The sequence below is a fragment of the Lagenorhynchus albirostris genome, chromosome 8 (assembly GCF_949774975.1).
Source record: "Lagenorhynchus albirostris chromosome 8, mLagAlb1.1, whole genome shotgun sequence".
In the NCBI taxonomy this organism is placed as follows: Eukaryota; Metazoa; Chordata; class Mammalia; order Artiodactyla; family Delphinidae; genus Lagenorhynchus; species Lagenorhynchus albirostris.
Window position 1 is genome coordinate 56,571,575 of NC_083102.1, and position 24,986 is coordinate 56,596,560.

At 37.1% G+C, this 24,986-nt stretch overlaps 1 protein-coding gene across 1 annotated transcript in view; it reads right to left on the reverse strand.

The window, feature by feature from the left end:
- Nucleotides 1-24,666, reverse strand: part of CALCR (calcitonin receptor) — a 65,604-nt gene extending 40,938 nt beyond the window's left edge. The window contains exons 1-5 of the mRNA XM_060156087.1: nucleotides 24,616-24,666; nucleotides 18,597-18,753; nucleotides 15,080-15,190; nucleotides 10,038-10,150; nucleotides 4,299-4,390 (exon numbers count right to left, since the gene is read on the reverse strand). Coding sequence (XP_060012070.1) covers nucleotides 4,299-4,390; nucleotides 10,038-10,150; nucleotides 15,080-15,190; nucleotides 18,597-18,753; nucleotides 24,616-24,666 — 524 coding nt within the window. The remainder of the gene's footprint in view (nucleotides 1-4,298; nucleotides 4,391-10,037; nucleotides 10,151-15,079; nucleotides 15,191-18,596; nucleotides 18,754-24,615) is intronic.
- Nucleotides 24,667-24,986: the final 320 nt, after the last annotated feature.

Sequence of the window (24,986 nt, forward strand, 5' to 3'; positions counted from 1 at the left end):
TGCCTTGAGTCTTGCAGATTGTATAGATCAGTTTGATATCACAGGACAAGGCACAACTTTAAGTTTTCCTTTACTTAGGTATCATACCTTGTTCGTGATGGACAAGAGGAGTGAGGGAAGGAGGGAATGTGAAATGGATTGCATTAAAACTCCTAGAAAAATTCAGAACAGTATGCTATACATCTTTCCTATCTGACAAGGACTTTATATCTTTGGATTTAGCACAAAATCTTTATCCTTAAGGAACTCCCTTTCAATCATAACTCTTGCTTCTTTTCCTATTACTACTGTTCTATGAGTGAACATGTGCCAAGCGATGACCAACAGTTACCTTTGGTGTCCTGCCATGTCAAGGGTGAGTTGGGAGAAAGGAGGCTGTTTTTGCTGCCATTGATTTAATGGTTTCTCTGGAGGAACAGGAAGGCAGCCAGAGATGTATAATAGGATACTATATAAGATAGTTATCTATCCATCCTCTATAAAGATGTGAAATAGAATAATAGGGAATACTGAGTAAAAGAGGAATCAATCTTCCTTTTAGAGGTCCCAGTGGAAAACTTTTTTTTTTTGGCCAACGTGGTCAGTGTAATGTAATGTAGAAAATGTAATGCAATGAACACACTTCTCTTTCAGCATATATCTCTGTTAACTTTCAGGCAAGAGTAATTGATATTCACAATATTTAATCAGCAAGTAGTACTTTGGTACCAAGTAGTCAAAATGGATGTTAATGAATGTTCTATTACTGGACCTTCCTTAAGAAAAAACAGTGAGATATTTTAGTATTTAGAATTATTATGCAGAAATGTAAATTGATAAATTGTACATGGAACTGATGAGATAAGTGAATTTATTGCAAACTTGCTTAAAATGGCAGGAAACAAACCCAAATGTCCACTTATGTGACTTTCTCAAGCCAGTCTTCTGTAAAGGTATTTTCATTTTAACCCTCTTATTGACGTTTAACTCTTGGCAGTCGTGAGGAGTCTTAAGTAATTTGATGGTTCTATTTAATTCCTCTCCATGGTACTACTCCTAACTATTTTTCCCAGTATAGGTCCTAAACCAAATATCCTAAAAAGGCTGTTTTCAACCTTTAATTGGTGGATCAGAAGTAACCTGTATATCATCCTGAATATTATTTTAACTCTGCCACTTTGTACAGTTAAGATCTTCAGTATTGCCTTTTCTATGATTTAAATCACTGAAAAAATTTTTCTTTATCTTGAAGAGGGCCTAGAAGTTCAATTTTATTCTTTTAAAATAACGAAGACTTTATATATATTTCTACAATCATTTTCCAATAGCACAGGGAGCGTGATTCTTATTGGTTTCAGGTTACACAGTCCTGCCTTTTATCTTCTCCTGAATGCTCACAGTAAAATAACATTAAGATTAGCAGCATGCCGTAATGATCTCATTCTGAGTAATACCCCAGGATTTTTAGCAAAGTATTGGCAGTTCTACAGCCTCCCATATATTCAGTAACTCCTCTGCAGGCCTTCCTGGCCTGCTGGTTTGAGAAGGACACCTGCAGGGTTACTCCTTTTCATAGACCCTAGAAGGCACATGTTAGGATTTTAGAGTGAGATTTCAATGGGATGATTATGAATGAGGCATTAGGTCTCAGAAGCAGAGCTGAGTGTAACTTCTCATTTTGGTTTCATGAACGTTTTATGAAATTGATTATTTGGATTTTGCAAAATAACTCAACCCTGGGCGTGCAGAATTAAGCAAGGGAGTGATGATTATTGCTTGCTCAGGTTTCACACAGATGATGCCATTTAAGTACATAAATTGTAAAACCTCCCCTTGTAATGTGCAGTAAATACCACAAGGGTGATGTTGAGTGTTTGAAAAACACCTGGGAAAATATTTCTAATTAAAAGATAAAATGCTGTCATAAATCAGTTATTTTATTTTTATTTTCACAGTCACTTTGAATATTTCTGAAATCCAAATGTAAGAAAAAATGTGACGAATTAGAAACATACTTTAAGGAAAACAGATGGCATTGATAGTTTTAGTTTGGGCAGATTTAAGGTAAGATTAAGAACAGGTATAAAAATCAGACATGACTGCTTCTGGATTTGAATATTTAGCATCTCAGCATGTGTGTTTTTTGTATCCTAGTCACCTTTTACTGTGTGTACCCTAGAGAACCAACTGTTTCACTTTGTGTCTTTCCATTGTTATATTCAGATTCTACCTCAATAAGACATGTTTTTCCACCCAAGACTTAAGTTACTGTTTGGAAGGTTCTTGAAACAGAGACAGTAAGGGCAAAATCTGTGCTTCCTAGATAGTATGCCCCCACTCCCAAGGATTTTACCAGATTAATTTTGTTTTGGGACTAACTGGAATTGAGAAATATTTCACTTTGCCTATGTGCTACACTTTTAAACACCCATCTTTAGTGGCTTAATAGAGAAATTATTTAAAGAACATTCTTACTTTCTTTGCTGATTTGGCTCTCAGACCTCATCACTTATCTAAGTGACTGGAGAAGAACTAAGAGATCTCCCTCAACATTTTTTAATCTTTAAAGTCCTGTGTACATTTATTAATTGCAGTTACAAATTTAAAGAATAGACTTTTAGTGACAGACTTTTTAATCAAAGTTATATGAGAGCCATGATGATGTATTTTTGCTCTGTGGTCAAGTGTAGTTGAAAAATGAATAGACATTCAAAGATTAATCATGCTATGTGTTTACTCTGCTGTATTCTGATTATAATTGAAAAAATTATTCTAATAATTAATCCTTCATGTCTTGTTGCTTTATCAGTCTTTCTCCTGTTAAACCAAATATGGAAGAAGCTCACTCTCTGCTTGTTATTATTTGCTATTCAGTTAAAAACTTGCTCTTCAGTTATATTGCTTAATCAACATAAATTGATGATGTTGACATAATACAATACGTAATTATGATGTAAGTTATAGGCAAAGATTAAAAATAGGGTCAAGGAGGGCTTCCCTGGTGGCACAGTCGTTGAGAGTCCACCTGCCGATGTAGGGGACACGGGTTTGTGCCCCAGCCCGGGAAGATCCCACATGCCGCGGAGCGGCTGGGCCCATGAGCCATGGCTGCTGAGCCTGCGCGTCCGGAGCCTGTGCTCCGCAACGGGAGAGGCCACAACAGTGAGAGGCCTGCGCACCGCCAAAAAAAAAAAAAAATAGGGTCAAGGGAAAGAATAATTGTAGTTGTATTAAGGGTGTGGTAAGTGTGATTCTCCCCTTGGTTTAATTTTTTCTAGTATTATCATGGCAATATTTTAACAAAAGTCAAATTAAGATTGTTATTTTATATATGAATCACTATACATTTAATTACATATCACATCTTTTAAGTGTGGAGAATTATTTGTAGTCTGTGCCTATGAACTTTTCTTAATCATTTGTATAATATCACTAAAAAGAGTATCAGTGGAAGGAAATAGCACTGTAGCATGCCTCCTGCCTTTGATTTAAAAAAATGCCACGAAATTTAGGACATGTTTTTAGGATCAAATTTAACATGTTACTATCTCACATACTTTGTGGTCATTCCTAAAACTATAGAATATTTTAAATTCTCCATTATTGTAAAATCAGTATCTATATCAACTTAATCATTTTGCAATAGGTAATGCAATCATTTGTATGGACACAGCCTCAGGATAGAAACCCTCATTGGAATTTTGTTTCTTACAGTTTTTAGAAGACACTTACAGTTAACAATGGTAGGTGTGCAAGGGCAAAAAACTGACACGTGACAACAGGCCATCTTCTTCTAGAGGTTCTCCTTGACTCTGGCTGAGTTAGTTAAGGCCAAAAGAAACTTCCTTTTCTGGCTGAACATGATCATGGCCTTACCAGCCCCACTTCTCTTCTGGCCCAATCCACTTACAGTACAGCTCATAATTAAGCAGGGTGTGTTTGAACTTGTGACCACCTCCATATTTTAGAGTGAGGGTAAAAGAAGGAGGAGGATTATTTCCTCAATACTTCATGGAAGCTTAGCCATGGTAAGTGGAACTTTACCATGTTAATGCAGTGTATTTACGGGCTCACAGGATTATTTCATTTTGGGAAGGAGGCATATCGCCTTTGAAAATTATATGTATCCATCCTATTTTCCTCAAAGATAGGGTTAAAAAACATATTTTAATTAATTTCATTTTTCTTGCTACTTCATGACTCCCAGTGTTACATGTCTTGTAATCAGTAGACTTCTCCCTGCCCAACACTCTTGCAGAGTATACCATTTTAGTACCTAAGAGAAGAAAATAAAAGGCAGATGCTATAGGTGTACTTACCTAACAAGCATGAAAATCGCCAGGGAAATCACCAGGGTGAACATCGACATAGAATGACCCACAATAGCCAAGTAGTACAGAATGTATGCATTCTGCAACAACAACAACAAAACCAGTTACTAAAGCAGATAGGTGAATAAATTTTTATAGAAGAGGGAAAACAGTTTATTTTTATTATTATTATTTTCATCAGTGTATACATGTCAACCCCAATCGCCCAATTCATCACACCACCACCACCCCCCACCGCTTTCCCCCCTTGGTGTCCATACGTTTGTTCTCTACATCTGTGTCTCAATTTCTGCCCGAAAATGTTTATTTTTAAATAGTGTAAATCAACAAATATTTTTCTCCTTTAAAAAAAGATAACAAATATTTCAGAGAATTAAATTATATTGAATTATAAATTGGATTAATAGATTAACTTTCCTAAGAATATCAGTTTTACTGGAATATGCATGACATGGTGGGAAGAATAGAAGATGGGATTCATCAGAGCGTCCTTTACTCAAAGTATTATCGTTAAGTGTTTGTGTGACACTCATAGGTCCAGTCACTTCAATTTTCCAGACTGCAGTAGTCCTCATCTGTAAAATCATGAGGTTGGAATAGATGATTTTTAAAGCAATTATATGTTGTGAGGAACATTATTTAACACAGGGATACAGAAATATTGGATGTGAAAGGATGAGAAAAGATGGCCCAGGTAAACACTAACCATAAGAAAACTGGTGTGATATCATACGAGTCCAGATGTTAAGTCAGGATGTTACAGCAATGCTAAATGTCTATGCACCTAATAATATAAACTCAAACCACACAGAGCATAAAGCAAAAACTGACAGCTCCTAGTAATCAATAGAATGAACACAGAGGGGAAAAATCTAGCTATAGAAGATTTGAACAACATGCTCAACAAACTTCACTAATTCACATATAATAAGCACTGCACACATCTGCAGAATACCCATTCTTTTCAAATGCACAAAGAATATCCAAATTGACATACACTAGTCAGTAAAGCAAATGAATATATTTCAAATAATTAAAATCTTAAATAGCATCTTCACTGACCATAATACTCTAGAAATCATTAATAAAAAGGTAACAAAAAACACCTTCATATTGTTGAAAAGCAAACAATATATTTCTAAATAAACACTGGATCAAAGAAGAACTCACAACGACACACCAAAACTTTTTGGATGTAGATGAAGCTGTGCATAGAGGGAAGTTTAAAGACTAAAATGCATATGTGAGAAAAGAAGATTGAAAATCAATGACCTAAATTTCCATCTAAAGAAAATTAAACTTTAAGAATGTAAAAGAAAGGAAATAGAAATGATAAAGAGAACTTGAATATATATTGAGTGGATCAAAGACAAAACCTAGTTCTTAAAAAAAATAATTTCAATACCCCTTAACAAGACTGATCAAGAAAAAGACAACCCAAGATAAATGAAAACATATGTGCACACAAAAACTTGTACACAAAATGTTTAGGGGCTTCCCTGGTGGCGCAGTGGTTGAGAGTCTGCCTGCCGATGCAGGGGACATGGGTTCGTGCCCCGGTCCGGGAAGATCCCACATGCCGCGGAGCGGCTCGGCCCGTGAGCCATGGCCGCTGAGCCTGCGCGTCCGGAGCCTGTGCTCCGCAACGGGAGAGGCCACAACAGTGAGAGGCCCGCGTACCGAAAAAAAAAAAAAAAGTGGAAATAACATAAATGTCCATCAACTGGTATATGTGGTTTGTCCACAGAATGGAATACTATTCAGCCATAGAAAGGAATGAAGTACTTACACATGGTATAACATGGACGAACATTGAAAACATCAAGCTAAGTGAAAGAAGCCAGTCAAAAAAACCCACATATTGTATAATCCTATTAATATGAAATGTCCAGAAAAGGCAAATCTCTTAGAGACAGAAAGTAGATTAATTTAATGGCTACCTAGAAATCCATCTTTTATTATTTGCAGCTGATATAATACAATACATATAAAATATAAAATTTATAAATTACTAAAATTAATAAGTGAGTTTTATAAAAATTGTTGGATATAAAAATGAGAACAGTTTTAATACATAAACAACAAATAATAAAATTTCAAATGTGGCATTTACAATTGCATTAAAAAATCAAATGCTTGAGAATAAATCTGCAGAAGGGGGACTTCCCTGGTGGCGCAGTGGTTAAGAATCCGCCTGCCAATGCAGGGGACATGGGTTTGAGCCCTGGTCCGGGAAGATCCCACATGCTGCGGAGCAACTACGCCCGTGCACCACAACTACTGAGCCTGTGCTCTAGAGCCCGCAAGCCACAACTACTGAAGCCCGCATGCCTAGAACCCATGCTCCACAACAAGAGAAGCCACCATGAGAAGCCTGTACACCACAAGGAAGAGTAGCCCCCGCTTGCCGCAACTACAGAAAGCCCGCACGCACCAACGAAGACCCAACGCAGCCAAAAATAAATAATAACTTAAAAAAAAATCTGCAGAAGGATGCGTGTGACCTCTACACAGAAATCTATAAAACATTATTGAGCGATATTAAAGACAGAGATGAATAGAGGGATATATTCTATTCAATGTTTGGAAGATAAAGATCTCAAAATTTTCAAACTGATCACAAGGTTTCTTTGTATGTAAAATTTGACAGACTGCTTCTAAAATTTGCACTGAAAATACAAAGAAAAAATATAGCCAAGACAATCTTGAAGAAGAACACAGTGGTAAGACCTACTCTATGGAGCATAATGATTTGTTATAAAGCCACTGGAATCCAGCAGTGTGATACTGGTGCAAGGAGAGACAAATAGACCTGTGCAACGCAGTCCAGAAGCATGTAGTGACATGTATGGTCACTTGATATATGATAATGGTGATGCTGTAGGGCAGTAGGGAAAGGATGGTCTTTTCAATAAATGTTGCTGGGTCAGTTGAACAGTGATATGGAAAAAAAATACAATGAATCCCTAACTCTAATTTTCAACAAACTAAAATGTGTGTTCCAAATTGAAAAGAAATAGCACCTCTTAGGTATAATCTTTGACCAGCAGTAGACATAGCTCAGCATTTAAATCTAAGTTCTTTACTTATGTTATTCCACATTGTTATATTTTCCAACGTTGCCTTTTATGTTTATGATGCCGATGGGAGAGACATTTAGGGGCGGGTGGACCTATGACACTTCTCTGACAATAGTGGATCATTTCCTTCTTTATTTACTGATAGGTAGAACTCTCTAAGCACCTAACTTGTTTTCAGAGCTGGGCACCCTGTATTCTATTTTGTCTGGGAGAAAAAGAGACTGTAATATCCATTTTGCGGGTGAAAAAAGCCAGGGACTCAGAGAGGGCAATGGCTTGAAAGGAGGACAACATAATCTCTGGGCTTCTGGTGTTAAGTTCCCTCCCACAACAAGTTATTGGGTTGTGGGAGGAACTTAAGGTATTTTCAGTAACTTATTGGGTCTTGGTATGAAGGTGAATGCAGTGTAGATAAGCTGGAAAATTTCTATGGAGTTCTTTGAATTCCTGGGAGAAACGCACCATTTATGTACAAATCATTACCCTTGAACATTTTGATTCTTATCAATTTCCTTGTGAAGGGTCTGAGATTGAAACACTAATTCTTCTTAAAAGGCTCACAAAACAGAGCCCTTTGTTTGGTTATGTGCATTATTGCTAGACAGAAACAGGTATTGCCTTGTAGGCCTTAGAGTTTCAAAATGAACGTGTCAACTTATCCTGAATTGTGGTTGCATCATTTCACTAGGCATTTACATATTGTTCGTCAGTTTCATTGTTGATACTGCTCTGCTAACAGTGCTTTTTATCCTTGCAGGTAATGATAGTAAATCTGGAATAGTTGGTTTATACCTAGAACTGATAAAAACTTCAGTATAGCTTGTAGGTCCCTTCTTAGGAGGTATTTAGGAATCTTTGCAAGAAAACACTCAGCTCCTGTCTTTTTTCCCCAGGAATTCATTTTCTGGCTCTTTTTCTAACTTTACCACTAGACAAAAACAGGTGTAGCATTTTCTAACAGTTTTCCCTTTTAAATAGTTTACCATATTGAGTCCCCTTGCCATTTAAAGTACTGTTTTTAATTTGGATATATAGGCATGCCAGTATTTTATTTTTATCTCTGCATATTTTATTTGTAAGGAAATTTTATATAATTTAATTCATTTTCTTTCAGTTGCCTCTAGAATACTTTAAAAAATATTTATGCTTCTGAAATAGAATTGTCTAAATGTGTAAGGTTAAATCAACAGCTCATAATTTATTTGCCATTTTTGTATCATTCTTAAGACTGAGAAGTGTTTGTTTTTTTATTTAAATAAATTCTAGGTTGATTTCTTTTTTTTTTTTTTTTTTTGCCTGTATATAGATGGAAGATTTGTGCATAGAATTTCAATCATTATGTTAGGTGCCTAGAGGGGAGTATTTATTCTTAAAATACTTTATTTCCTTCTCAGATGTGGCCAGAGTGTGTGAAGAGGTCAAATGTGGCAGCACTGAGAATTGTTTATTTTGATGTGCACTCTTTCTAACAATTCAGTTAAGAGAGTTAAATTTTTTTGCTGTAAAGTAATCAGCATTCATTCAGGAAATTCCTTACTCATTGACACGTCATTTCAATCAGACCTTATTAAATAAATAGCTCTAGGATGTAGGCATGTGTCTTGACTCTCAGGGGTGACTTAGCAATTTGTGGAAGCAGTAACTGGCTTTGGTGCCCTCAGCCTGTGCCTGTGACGAGATGTCCCTCTAGTCAACTGGTCTCTAAGCTATCTATTCATCTTCTTTGTTTTTAATTGTTGTTTATTTTGTTTTTAATGGAAGGAAAATTTTCTATACTCATAAAGCTTCTTTATAGGAAACAAAAGCACTGATGTGCGTATAGCTTCCAACTTCTCAATAACTGAGCATACAGGCCTATCTTTGAAGGAAACAATAGGTTTCTCTTGCAGCCACCAGGGCTGTGCAGAGATGCCCTGTGTGCTAAACGCCGACCAACGGTTTCTCCCAGCTCTGTAGGGAGAGGAGGCTGGTGGTAGACTTAATGATCTTTTCAGATTTCTGAAGCATCTGAAGAAGGCAGTAGCTATCTGCCCCCCACTCCCCCGCCCCGCCCCACTGGCTTAAATGTTTCTAAGCTAAGATAGTAAAAATATTTAACAGCCAGTAAGACACAAGAAGTAGCAAGTTAGAATGGACTTCCATTGAAAATAATCTAAACAGCCACACGCTTATCAGTGCGCTGATGAGAAGCCCCATTCTTAGAGTTCCTTCAAGGCTTGATAGTAAAACTGTCATAGACATCTCAGGACAGGGATGTGGACAACCGTTAGCTGGTGACTTGTGGAGAAATCTGTAGTTATGGAACTCTTTCAGGAGAAGAGATGTTAAGGCAGTTCCTGGAAATGCTGCCTAATGTCTGGCACTGCAGGGAATCCCATCATTTGCTCCATGGACACGTTCCTCTTGCCACAAATGGCCTGATTCCACATGCTCACAGAACTCTCACTGACAGAATGCCAACCAAGAAGTAAAACATCATTTTCTCTAGTGCCACTTCACAGAGTCCCTAGAATTGAGAGGTCATTATCTGATTTCCTTCTACAAAATAGTTGGCGTCTTGGTAGCAGGTGTTTTACAATTAGGCATAAATTTCCATGCACAGATGATGGCATTCTCACCCAATACTGAAATTTGAAATAGAACCTACCTGCATCTTCTCAGGAGTGAAAGCGTTACACATAGTATAGTTGGACCAGGATATGTTGCTGCCAGGGTGCGTGTACCAAAGCCCGTCTTCCTCACAGTACTTTGTAACTTTTTCTGTTAATGAAACAAAACTTACTATCTCAAAATAACAAGAAGGAAAAACAATAAATTAAAGCTTAAAAGCCATTCCAAAGTGTTAATCACTTTATAGAACTTGAACGTCAATAGAGACTACCTCGAATCCTGCATTAGACAGGATGCTTTAATATGCATTGCTTCAATTTAGCTTCAGCAAAGTCATGTGAAGCATTGTTATCTCCATTTTGCTTTGCCAAACTTATTCTGAGTTATTCAGACTTTTTCTAGTTCTCCAAAGTACCTCTCCAATGCGTTTATTGCTTCGAGATCATATAACAATCCTGAACTGGTAAAATATGAAAAGAGATTTTACCAGTGTGTTTGCAATCCTCACATAGTTTTTATTTTTGATAGTTTCATAGGGATAATGTTTTTGAAGCATTGTTCTTCATTGGCAAAGGCAAAGAGCTATCACACCTATGGAAAACCCTTTTATATATGGTTTCTGGTGTTTTTCTTTTAGCACGAGGATATGGAAATCAGAATCATATACTAATATTTGTCATTGTTTTAAAGGCTAAGAAACAATGTTAAAAAGTTTATTTTGCTGAACTATTACTTAGATCTGATAACATTTAAAATAATTTTCTATCAGAAGTTGCGGTTAGTCAAATCAACATGCTAAGAGCTAGTATGAAAATTATTTTAACTTTGCCAGTTTTTAGGGTGAAATTCATAATTTTTCATTGTATGAATGAAACAGATACTACCAAACTCAGCACAAGATTTAAACTGAAAATTGTAGACTTGTTTGTAATATATCTACTCCAACAATGATTTAAAATGGATGAAAAAACACATTTTTCAAACAAAAGGTGTTTTAAAGCGCCTATTAGAATCATCATTACTTAATGTAAATCTGTTTCAATGTTAAGTAGAAAACTTTTAAATTGCGAATTTACTGTGACTGCCATTGGACAAAAACTATTTAAAGAATCACCACTGGACACCAACAATGTTTCCAAAAGGGTTAGCACTAATCAGCAGGGAAAAATTGATGTTGAAAACTGGTCAATGATTTAGTTAATGCTTTGTCAACGACCATTCTAAGCTTACTTGCAATTAAAAAAAAAGTGGTTTGTAATGCAGCATTTTATCTTTAACATATTGTTAGAAAGTAGTTTTGTTTTATTGAAATGAATATAATTTGGTTTTTACAAAGTTATGCAGCTATATAGGGTAACGTGTTCTAAGGAAGAGGGTGTTCCTCCTGAGGAAGTCCTTTCCAATCACGGACGGCACTGTAGGAAATATTGTTTTGTTTGGATTTAACTCAGGTCTGGATCTAGGCATTTCCTGGTTCTAACTGTTGCAGCTATCAAGAGTCTGTCATCCTCCACCTGGCAAATCTTTCAATATTTGACGGAAGGCTACGTCTACTCTGACTTCCTTCTCTAAACCAAACACCCCTATTCACTCTCACCACACATGCTGTCCCCTCACAGCCTGAAGCCTCTCTGCATGTGCTCTGAGATTGGCACTTCCCTCTAAAATAGTCTAAGTTTGAACTGCCCGGTGAAGAGGCAGCATGCTTCCTTCGGTCTAGATTCACACGGAGGAGCTTCTTCCAGATGCTCAAAACCCAGTCCCCAGAGATTTGTGTTCCATTAATCTGAAGAGGTGCCAGACACCAGCATCTTTAAGAAGCTCATTGATTCCAAAGGGTATCAGGGTTGAGAATCACTGTCCTCAGCCATATGTTGGCCACCTTGGCTCTGTCCCATTACTGCTGATTGAGTGTTTGACTCCTGCCCTTAAATCCCTCCTAATAAGGATTTGCTTTTTATACACTAGCATATTCCTTCAGACTCTCAGCCTCTTTGGAATTTCAATACTGTTATACACTCTTTCATTACCTACCTGTCTTTTACCAAGCACTCTGTTTAAAATGAAATCTGTCATTTCATTCAACTGTTGTATGTATCATCAAGGTACAGCTTGGGTCGATGGTAAAATACTAAAGAATTTAAATTTGTTGAATATAGGTATTTTTAAGGTTTGCCTTTCTTTTAAAGTGGATTTGTCCCCCAGCTGAGAGGAATCTAAAAATCAGGCTGAAAAGATGGATCTATGCCTGGAAATCTCTGTTTTGTGACCCCAAACTTGCCTTTTAGTTAATAATTACAGCCACTTTGGCAAGGGCCCGTTGCTGCTTTGGAACGGGCCTTGCAGCCTTGATTGCAAGACAGCTCTTCGTGCCACTCATGTTACCTCTAATGTGGCTGTCAGATCAAGATTAATGAAGCATCATTTATTGGGAACAGTCGATAAAGACCTGGGGGACTACTATCAAATAGCATTTGGTTAGAGTTTACAGGAAGGTAGTGCTGAGCAGGGCACAGCACTAAGCCCTTTCTCTCTTCACATCCCAACTCTTCCAACAAAATGAGAATTCCTAGAAGTGGCTGGCCTGAGCTGGTTTTAAAAGTGCCCCACTGCAATCCCATTTCCATTATCTCTTCTCACTGGGGTCGCACTTTGTATCTCATTCTTGAAGGAAGCACAAAAAGCATCTCCCAAACATTGTCTCAGGGATAGACTCATTGCTCTAATCTGGATTCCAGAAACTTTCTTGCATAAATTTTATTGTATGACTGCTGTTTTCCATTTTAACTCACGTCCTCACTTTCAGTCTGCGGGAAATAACCTCTCATCATTCACAGACAATAAGTGTGGGTAACCAGATGGGCTGGTTAACCCTGAAATGTGGTAGAAAGTCTGACCCAACAAGTCTTGGAAAAATCTGAAAGAGAAGGTTGATTTTTCCATAACCTCTTAAGCAAAAAACAAACACTGAGTCTTCTCTTCAAAATGCTACCTCTAGTCCAGACCAGATAATTCAAAGAAGATCCTCTCTTGTCAGGACCCTGGCGTCCCCTTCCTGTAATTGGGTGTTCTAACTCTCTCCCCGGCCCTATTCCCTAGAGGTCACTGAAGGAAGGAGGAAGAAGATGAGCACCATGAGGTGCGGCGGGGTTACTGTGCTCTGTTATTCCACATCTTACTAGAAGAGATACGGAGCTTGAAGTGGAATGACCTGTGTTCTGGGAGCTCAGTCCCCACACCAGTCAACTAGTGGCTCTAGTTTCAACATCTAGAGCCACCTGAACGCTTCCTACAGGCTCAGGCTTGCTGTACTCTCAGGAACAAATCTCACCCCTTAACAGGGACTTATGCAGTGTGTCTGTAGCTGGACCCACTTAGTTCCAGCATCAGGGTCTCCTTTGTAATGAAGATTATATTCCTTTTTAAGTATCTTAATCCCAGGTTTATTTCAATGGGACAGATTTTCTATCCAGTCTCCTAGAACGGAACTTTTCTGGCCCTGATACCTACAGTTCCTGGAGCTGGGCAGCTACTACCTTTTATTCCTCGGGGACCCTCTTTCCTCTGTGGCCTGTATCAGTCTCATCGGATAATGTGCTCTGCCTCTTACTGGAAGAGCTATTGAGTGCACTGGCTGGGCTTTGCTGGTACCAGCCACTTTCTTATCTGGACTTTATTGTTTAACACAGTTTCATCTTGGCTGCACAATTTAGTCACAAGAACATTTAAACATCTTGATGTCCAGGTTGCACTCCAAACTAACTAAATCAGAATATCTGGGATGGTACCAGGGATGAGGATTATTTTTTAAAGCTCCCCAGCTTCCCAGCCAAGTTGAGAATCACTTACTACTAGCAGCTATCCAATCCCATTTCCCAGCCCCAAGTGCCTGATCTCTGGATTGAGGCTGTTGAACAACCTCATACCTACTTTTCACACATCCCTTTGCCTTGGCTCCCGACCACTCACCACTGAGCATCTTGGATTCCAGACTTCCATTCTATTTGGATAGACGACAATACTAAGACGCATAGCTTCGGCCCCCAGTTTCTCACTTCACTTGGCACCTGGTACTCCTGCCTAAGCATCGCCGCCCAACTTCTAACCAGAACAGGGAGGCTAGACTGAGGCCTGAAGGAAAACGATGTTCCCCCTTGAAAGTTCTGAAAGTACTTTAACCTGCATAAGTTTGTACGGTGATTTAGAAATATTATTTCTCAAATGCTTTTCCAAGACTGTTGCCCTTACTTAGAAAGAAAGGGATAGGTAAGAGCTCAGGAGACTTGGGTTCACTTGTGGTTTTATGTCAAATATTATGTGAGTATAAAATGAGATACTATATATGAAAATGTTTTGGAAAGTTAAAAAATGATAGTCAATGAAAATATTCCCATGTTACTAATTAACTTTAGTTACAAAAGTAACACCAAATTCACCTAACATACATCTGTTGGCTGTTCATGTTGGGCTGGGCACACAGCTGGGTTACTACAATCCATTTTAATTTAACTGGTCTTATTTACTGAGCATATTTTAATAATCTACTGTTGGAGCAGAAATCTGGTAAATGTCTAGAGTTACCACTTTCTAATTTATCTTCCCTACACATGACAGTTTTATACAATTTTCAAGGTTACATCAAATTTCCATTATGCTTGTTCTACCAGCCCAGTACGCACAAACTCTACATCAAGCATTCGCATAAGTCATCAAATGTGAGACAACTGAAAAATTTTAAAAACTACACATTTAAATAAAATTGGTCAGTTTTAGAAATATTACTTTTTTATTAAAATTTAATATTAAATATTTAAAATATATAAAATTTTCATTTTTTATCTAACATTTAATATAATTTATGACTAAGGGGCATAACTGATCAGCAATGTAACTTAAAAAATAAGGGCAGCTTGTAATCTTAGACAACTGGGTAATATTTCTTTTATGGAAATTCTTCAGAATGTGCTAAACTGCATAGAATATGACTTGGTAGTATATTTTGTATCTGATTTTCTTTTCAGAACTAGAAAAACACTAAAAGATTCACAGCAAAATATACAATAAAAATAAATACTCTACCTGCTACATCAAAGTCCGGAAAATAATCTGGGCAGTGCTGTTGGGCGAGCACTCCAGCCGGTGTGTCATCCCAGCAGGACCATCCATCCCATGTACGGTTGCAATACAGACCTGGCCATTTAGAAAGAAATTATATTACACTTGTCAAAAACTGCAGAATCCTCAGCAGGATTTAACAGTGCATAGACAGTTATTCTGGGACCCTCCACTTGGACATGGAAATAATAAAACAACAGTAGCAGCAGCAGCAACAAAATAAAGGTATTAACTTTTCCAAGTACTAAGGAATTTCCTTTTTTTTCTTTTGTAGGACATTCTCCATTTGTTCCTCAAAAGGCATATTTGTCATCTGTATGGAATATTTCCTCCAAAATCTTTCCTTTAAAATATCTCCAGAAATGCTATAAAAAAGTCTTGTGAAAGTATATGCAATATTACCCCTGGATAAAAGGCTTTGGAACATTTGTAGTCTACTAACCATTAACCTTCAAAGGGGTTGCCTTAGGTAGTTCTATTGTTAATCCAAGGGTGATGCACTTGTTTAGGAGATGCATTTGCAGCCAGTTAATGGGCTACATATAAAAACAGTCTTATTAGTTTAGAATCACACCATTACTGACTAAAATAATGCTTAGTTTGATCACTTTATGTATTCTTCAACATTGGCTCCAAGTGGTTTCTCACTGCTTTCAAAAATTAAATCTACTCTTGAAGGGGGAAACTTTTAGTGCAATTGTAAAAGTATCTATTTTTTCATACACCTTCTTATTGATACTAGTGTGAGGCTGGGGTCAGGTCATGAGGTGTCTTAAATGCCATCCTAAGGAGTCTGGGTTTTTTTTTTTTCCTGTAGGCAAGGTGGAACCATTGGGAATGACATGAACAAATCTAGATTTTAGTGAGAATAAGAAGGCTTTTAAGGATAAGATTAAAAAGAGAGACAAACTAGGTGACTATTGTAACAGTCCAGGTAAGAGATATTAAATGTCTAAAATAAGGCACCATTAGTGTATTTAGGAATATTAATGAAATGTAATTAACGGGGTGTGGATGTAAAACAGGAAAATACAAGGATGACTCAAAAATATTAATCCTGAGGGTGGGGATAATGGCCAACTCCAGGAGGGCTCAAGCCAAGGAGTACTTCCCAGAACTTCCACTGCCCCTGTCCCCGCGGTGAGCCACAGCCTCCCCCCAGCTCTGCAGGAGACCCTCCAACACTAGCAGATACACCAGAAATACATCTACACGTGGAACAACTCCTACAGAACACCTACTGAACACTGGCAGAAGACCTCACACCTCCCAAAAGGCAAGAAACCCCCCACGTACCTGGGTAGGGCAAAAGAAAAAAGATCCCACTACTGGGCACATACCCTGAGAAAACCATAATTCAAAAAGAGTCATGTACCACAATGTTCATTGCAGCTCTATTTACAATAGCCCTGAGATGGAAACAACCTAAGTGCCCATCATCAGATGAATGGATAAAGAAGATGTGGCACATATATATAACGGAATATTACTCAGCCATAAAAAAAACCGAAATTGAGCTATTTGTAATGAGGTGGATAGACCTAAAGTCTGTCATACAGAGTGAAGTAAGTCAGAAAGAGAAAGACAAATACCGTATGCTAACACATATATATGGAATTTAAGAAAAAAAATATGTCATGAAGAACGTAGGGCTAAGACAGGAATAAAGACACAGACCTACTAGAGAATGGACTTGAGGATATGGGGAGGGGGAAGGGTAAGCTGTGACAAAGCGAGAGAGTGGCATGGACTTATACGTACTACCAAACGTAAAATAGATAGCTAGTGGGAAGCAGCTGCATAGCACAGGGAGATCAGCTCGGTGCTTTGTGACCACCTAGAGGGGTGGGATAGGGAGGGTGGGAGGGAGGGAAACGCAAGAGGGAAGAGAGATGGGAACATATGTATATGTATAACTGATTCACTTTGTTATAAAGCAGAAACTAGCACACCATTGTAAAGCAATTATACTCCAATAAAGATGTAAAAAAATGAAATAAATATTAATCCTGAGTAAATGGCTCAGTGGCGGTGTCACATACCGAAGTGAGTATCCAGGAGGGATGAGTTTATGAGTAAGGTAATGGTGGGATTTGAAAATATTGTACTTGTGAAATGGCCAAGTAGAAATGTGTAGTAAATGTATGGGAGATGGACCGAGAGGATTAGGTGAAAGAATAACTGCATTTAAGGTATTTCATTGCATAGAAGCCTGGTGTAAATTCTCAATTTCAAATAAAGGAATATTTTTTCTTTGAAAAAAATTAAATCTACCCTAAAACGTAAAGCTATTCAAAAGAATGAGCTTCAGGCTTTGAAGGCAGTTCTCAAAATAAAAAAAGTTTTAAATAATGATCGTAGCACAAAAGTTCATCCTCCCAAGATGACTAAGACCAAAGCGAAGGAGACTGCATTCACTCGGTTTCTAAAAGTATCAATTTTGTGTTTCTGTTGTTTCACTTAGCTTCAGAGAAAGGGTTTGTTCGGGAAGTTACATATAATGCCGTTTCAGGTTCTTAAACACTGAAACCGCTGCAGACAGAAGAATGACATGTGTCTTTCAATTGACTCACTTTTTTGTTTGAAGGAAAATGCTAAAAATAGGAACTACAAATTAAAACCTTAACTGTTTGATGGCAAACCATGTGTAGTAAATAGAGTATATTCAACTAATTTTCCCCCTAGGAAGCAGTGTGTTGTCTTAGAATACAGTAGGGTGTAAAAGATCTTGTTGGGTCTTTTCAAGTGCTTTAGGGGTCAGGGGAGAGAATTTAAATTAATGTAGCAATGCTTGGTCATCACATCCTCTCTTTTGTTTTCCCCTGGGCCCTCTGTAGCTAATAGAATATGCTTGGTGCTAAGAATAGTTGGGCAGTCACACAGAGCATTCTAGAGAAGGTGATAGATAAACAACATCCGCCCAGGAGATATCTTTTTCTAATTCCTCTGGGAACTGGGGGTAGAAAAGGAGAAGGATTAGCATGAGTTGCCACCCAATTGACAGGTAAGGGAAGATACTACCTAATTAACCCAAGCAAGATAGTTTTGATAGGCTCTGCCTCAGGCTAATTCTCTGCCCACTATTTTCCAACTCTCCTCCTGTTATTCTCTACTTCCTTCCCTCACATAGTCCTATATTGTTCCTGCTCGCCATGGGTGAATACTGGGCTATGTGTAGTAATTTTGTCGTAAATGCAGATATTCGCCAAAAAGCAGTCGGGTGAACTTGAGCAAAGAAACTAGGCATGTCTGCTGTATGAAATACTCAAACATAACACGGTATGAAAGCCACTGTTAAAACCATTGGCATATTAAATTAAAATTAGTCAACACATATTTACCCACAGAAGAAAATAAGCCTTTCCTGATGTTTGAAACACACATTCACATATGTCCTTTCTTTTACCTTCTCCTTGGTATGGGGGTAACTTTTGCATTCCTGATGTTTGAAACACACATTCACATACATCTTTCTTTTTACCTTCTCCTTGGTATGGGGGTAACTTTTGCATTCGGTCATAGCATCTGTGCTGTGCCTCCAACAGTCTCTGCTTTCCTAAAAGGTAGAGAAATGGCTCCGGCTCTATTGTTGGAGGGTGGGTGACCTCTGAAGTGGCAGGAAGGACCGGAATTGGGCGCTGTATTAGAAAGGAAACTGAGTTACTTATGGGGAGTAGAGATGGGTGAATACATAATGAAACAATCAAAAAATATGAAAACGTTTATTTTTCCTTCTGTAAGCAACAATTATGCATGGTCTCCATGTGGAATATTTTTGCTTTATAATTAGAAAGTGTATTTACATTTCATCTATAAATTCTACCTAAAATTTTCCTATTTGCCTTCATTCTGTTCACTCTTGAAAATGTATAGCACCCACACAAACTCATGCACCTCTTTACAAGATTGTTTTAATTTTATCAGTGCAAAGTTTAGAAGTAAACAAAGCAAATAACCTGATTTCCAAAATATATTAAATCAACTTTGCTTTGTTTGGAACTCCTAAGAATCACGAATCATGTCATTTAAAGTAGCTATATTAGTGCAATAAATACGTTTTAATTGGATCCTTTCAGCTGATTTGTTTGTACTTAGATTGCACACACTGCCAAAAATTTACCCCATTTATTCCATAGAACAAATAAAATCTGTTCTTCTGAAATAGTCTGCTTTAGGTAATTGGCCTTAATCTCTTTAAATTGGTTTCATCAGCCGATGACCTATACAAGGTATCATTTTCACTGCTGAAAATCAATGTAAATCTTAAATATTTCTCTTAGAGCTTTTGAATTTTCAGTACAGACTAACATTAAGTTTGTCAGTCTGTTAGTTTTCACTACCATCATAGGTCCCATTAATCTAAGTTGTGTGTGTATGTATCTGAAAAGATGAATGTCTGACAAATTGTCCTAAGTTGTGTTTAGATAGATTTCAATTTCTTTTGTGGCTCTGATGTTTTTAGTAGTGCTTGAATCTGATTTTTTATATCCATGTTCTGTATAGAGTTCTTTGGAGAAGACTTGCAAGCTTCAGCCTGCATTGACTTTTTCTGAAGTTAGAAATTCTCCTTGCTTTCTATTACACCTGTTGAAACACTTTTAATTGGCCTTATTCTGTTTAAATTATTCTAAGACTGAAGTTTCCCCAATGTACTGATAGCAGAAATAGTGTTATGTACCTTTCTCTATTCTCCACTGTCTCTAAAATAAACATCTTTTATTAAGTTGACCTGTATACCCCAGGATATTCCTGGTAGAGCCTCACTGTTTTCCAGTGTATCTCATTGTGTAGACAGAGCATCCTGTCCTATGAGACAGCCTATCACTAAAGGCTAAACTGTACAGAGCACTAAACAATAAAAATTCAGAGTAGAGAGAGAGCATGGGGGAAGAATAGTTGGGAATGACTACAGATACAAGGTAGCATTTGAATTGGATCTTGAGTATATGTACCATCACATAGGCAGAGAGGAGAGGGAAGGCTTTGTGGATGGTAGGAAAGGTATGCAGGGAAGTCCAGAGAAAGGAAATGGTATGTGTGAAACACTGTACTGAAACCATACTGAGGGTAAGATATGAAATCAAGGAAAATCAGATAATACAGGGCCCTGTGAGAACGAATACAAAACGTCTGGGACATGAAAGGCTCAATATATTTTAGCAAATATTTTAAAAACATGATGAAATAAAGCTGTCTTGCAGTTTTTTCATCAGTGAAGGTTGCGAAAGGAGAATGTTAATAAAATTCATGTGGTAGGCATCAGATGTCCACAGATTAGTGCTGGGGAGGCCAGCCAGGCAGCTGAAGGCATGGACTAGATCACCTTAAGATGGAACAAGAGAGAGCAACTCAGCACTTTCTCAAGTAATAAAAGCACAGAGGTATATTTGAATATAAGGAATGGAGAACAGTAAGAGTCAAATAGCCCAGATATTTTAGCCTATACGGCTAGAGGAAAAAAAGGTAGTGTCTTGAGAAAGAGAAGACATTAAGAAAGGAAAACCTTACTCGGAGGAGAAGGTAAGTTCTCTTTTGGACTAGATCTGGGGGTGCCAGCAAGTCATCTGAGTAGAAATCACTTGCAAACAGAAGAGGGTGAATACTTATTTTATAACATTACTGTTATAACTGTAGATGAATACTTATTGTGAATATATTTGACACTAAGTGTTAGGATTATTTCTAATTTTAATGCCTCTAGAATTTGTGACAAGAAATTAATGAACCGACAAAGATTATTAACGGTGTACAAATCCTTTACCAATGTAGCTGAACAACATTATGTTGTAATGTTCCCACTGGTTTTAAGATCAGTCAGTCAGCAAATAGTCATTGAACTTGATGAGCCAAGTATCGAGCTAGAGGCTGAAGATACGGTGCTGAGTAAAACAAGCACAGATCCTGCCCTCGTGGAACTTGCAGTCCAGCAAGAAAGACCAACACTATAAATATTTCCAGACACCAGAAACTGTGAAAGGTAAAGAATTATTAATCGTTAAATGCTCAGATATTCCATTAGGAATTGAGAGATGGTTTGGGAGTAAGGAAAAGTATTTTGAAGACATTTCATGTAAAGGCTTCTTTTTGGATTTTATTAGCCTACATTTGTATGAATGTGTGTTTTAATAATTTGACTACAGATCATGTAACCATGATCTTTAATTGATTACAGTGTCCTCACAATAAGATACAAATGATTGGTTCAGCTTATGCATCTATTTGATTCTTTGTGGCTCTATTCTTAGAATCTTGAGTTGATATGAAAATCATCATTTGATGATATTTCTGGGTCATTTCCCCACCATCTTCAAATCAAATTAGAAGATGTATTATGATGTTATATATAAATCTTTTCTGCCACTTATTAGATATTTTAGACATTAGGAACTACTTTGCTTAAGTTTGACACTCTTTCCAGAAGTAACATTCTGAATTCTACTTTTAAACGGACTAAGCAACCAATTAAATGTTCCTGTGTTAGTTGGAAATTCATGGAGGCCATGGGGAGGCAGTATGTGCAAGAATAGCCAACTGGAAACCCTATACCTGTATTTTCAATGACAACATTATTTGGTTTAATGCAGTTTTAACACCAGTAATAGCGGAGATATGACCATCTCAAAAAGTAGGTGTAGTTCACGTAGACGACACTAGCATCGATCTTATCGTTCCTCCAATGTTGAAACAACTCCAGTGAACTTCCTGTAACCTGGTTCAGCAGAGATTGTTTCAACACTGAGGGAACGAGGAATCAGAACTTCTGCCCTTAGAAGAACCATAATAATCTGAGGCCACTCCTGGTCTGGTTCATGTTTGAGCATTGACGATGCAATTTTTCCAGTGGTAGCTGAATGTTTCAGTGATATTCTTCGGAAAATAACATATACACTGAGGCATTCTGTTATGTATATAACATACAGATATATGTAGATATAAATATATAGCCATTACATCTATATAATTCTGATCATGGAATTACTACTGCTTAAAATAGCATGTAAATTTCATAAAGTTCATTGATTAACTTTATGCTAATTATTTCATACAGTTAAAAATAGCTAGTGAGGTGGTATAATTTTCAGCAGTAAAGGGGTAAAACAGAAGCAGTAGTGATTAAACCACCAAGCAATGTGAAAAACAATATTCAGCTTATCATAAGTGTTATGTTTATTCTATGTATTTGTGGAATGTAAATATATAATTTTATGCTCACATGAAGATAGAAATGAGACATTAAGGGCATGTTGCTTTTCTGAATAAAGACTGAAATTCAAAGTTTTGCATTCAAGCCATCTTGCATGATTCTTCCAAAATCAAACAAAAACCACCTCTTAATTGTTGTCCTACGTAGCAGTTTAGCCACCGTATATGTGATGTCACTCCTAAAGGTTCCAGTAGATGGCGCCACACATACGACCACCAAGCTGCCACTGACAGCTGTAGTCCGCAGCCGAAACATCACTGTTCTTTCAGTTAATATTTTGAGTGCCTCCCACATGCCAGGCACTGTTCTAGGTTCTGAAGATTCAGCAATGAACAAAACTGGCAAGGTCCCTGCCCTCATGGAGCTTACATTCTAGAAAGTTTCATCCACACTAATCATGGGGTCCAGAGGTAAAGCAATCTATTTGAATGGCCGTGTGTTTACGCAATTCCTACTTTGTGTTTAAGCAATTCCTACTTTGATTAAGGCAATCAGCCTCCTTGTGTGTTACAGGTGGTTTCTAGAAGTACAGAGACAGAACAAGTAGAGAGCTGTTCTGTGTAGAACTTTGAGGAATGGTCCAAACCTACTGAATGTGGGGATCCATGCTACCGAGTTGAAGGGAGACATTCCTATTGATTGCCACAGACAGAACTGCTCTAACAGGACTATGAATCCAGAATCCACCAGCTGATGTAAACAACTTTCCATATCACCATTCTTAATAATGATAATGTCTACGTTCAGATTACTTGTAGCTTTCAGTTACTCATACCTTTCAAAATAACAAAGGATAAAATAGAGCTTTGTAAAGTGTTAGCCCTGCTTTTTCCAGGTAGGATCAGATGCCTGGTTGGTGTCCTATGTACTTTCTACCTGAGCATTATATAAACAAAACTGCCGTATATTATCATAAACTCAACACAAATAGGGGAATACAGCTAAGTGAACAACAACAACATAAAGTAGGTTCTTCTGAGAAGCATTATGTCTTCATCATTGTTGTCATTGTCATCATCATCACTACCATCTTTTTAGCACTCACTAAGTGCCAAGCACTGTTCTAAGCCATTGTATTACTGCAGGTAAGAAGAGAAAGTGAGTGGGTAGTTTTGGTAAAAGTAGATGAGGCTAATGGAATGCGGTGACACAAACTGATAGTTTTTAAAGGCCATTTGGAAATCAGGTCAGTAGAATTCAAAAATATATTGGTAGTGGTTAGCAATGTATCCAAGAAGTGACATTTTAGAATAATTAAGGTCAACATCATTTAAAAATTTCCTTTTCTCTAGAGAGCATCAATGTGGAACATAACGAGTGTTTTAGAAGGAAACTGATGTATGAAATTTTTTATGGACAAATCCTCCAAATCCAATAGGTAATCCAAACACACAGAAGCAAAATTTATGTTACAGTGAAGAGAGCACAAAGCCATTTAAGTACCCTATGCAATGTTTGCTAGTAAAAAAAAAATGCCCACAAACCATAAGACACCTGTCGTGCTCATGCAAATATATGAAATTATTTCAGTCTTTGAATTTTAAAATGTATTAGGTAAGAGTTTTGAGAAAAGTGACTTTTTTTTTTTAACATACCAAAAGTTATATACTCTTTGTAAAAGAAACAAAAAACGGTGACTGGATAATACTCAAACTTTCTTATTATCTAGTAGTTACTTTATGATTTCTTCTATCTATGTCTAGTTAAATGCTTTATGAAATTTAAAAATATTTTCACATAGTTGATCACATAGGATTTCATTTGAGATGAATAATATCAGTATGAATAGAATATACCAATATTTCTGCATCTATAGAATATGACATAAGGCTTAGACATTTACAGACGAAATAAAATATTCCAGTAGTTTCTACAATATTCTTGTTTAAAATTTATTTTGAAGAGCATGAAGGTACCTACATTTCCAAGTACTGGATTACTTTTAGCAAATTATACTGTACTTTATCTGAAGATTAAAATAACATGAGTCTTACATAATAAAATAAACTATCCTCATTCAAACAGGTACAGAAGGGCTACATTAGCAATCATTCCCATAAACCTTGACGTATAACATTACAAAATGTAAATTCCCTTAAAATTAAGTTAACATGTATGAAATGTTAGTAATAGTTTTCCTTGAATAATATTAAGAGGAGATTTGTTAACAAAACATTAAAGAAAATTATAGTTTGGTTTTTGGAGAACAATGTCTACCCTTGCAAATGCCCAATCATAATCATACTACTTCAGCATTCTTGATTAACATAGCTTAAAATAACTTTGTTTCACTTACATTCAGAAAGAAGAAGAGGGTCAAGCACCAGCGTGTAAGTGTGAACCTCATCTTGGGCTTTTGAAGACGGTCTTCTAAGACCTAGAAAAATATAAAAGTAACAAAGACGTTTAAATTAATACAGCTCTAATATTGACTGTGGCCTTTTTTTTCTTGTCTATTTGACTTGAAGAAGATCAATGCCCAAAGACACCCTAAATACAATCCATGTAAGTACAGTAAGCTTGCGAGGCAAATGCAGCAGCATGTTCCATTGCCCTTCCTCTCAGCCAGGAAGACTTGTCTGGTTGTTGTCTAAAGTTCTCCCATTAAGAAATTCTGGAGCTCCCTTTACATATCAGGACATAAAAGATTCTGAGAAATCAAGAGCA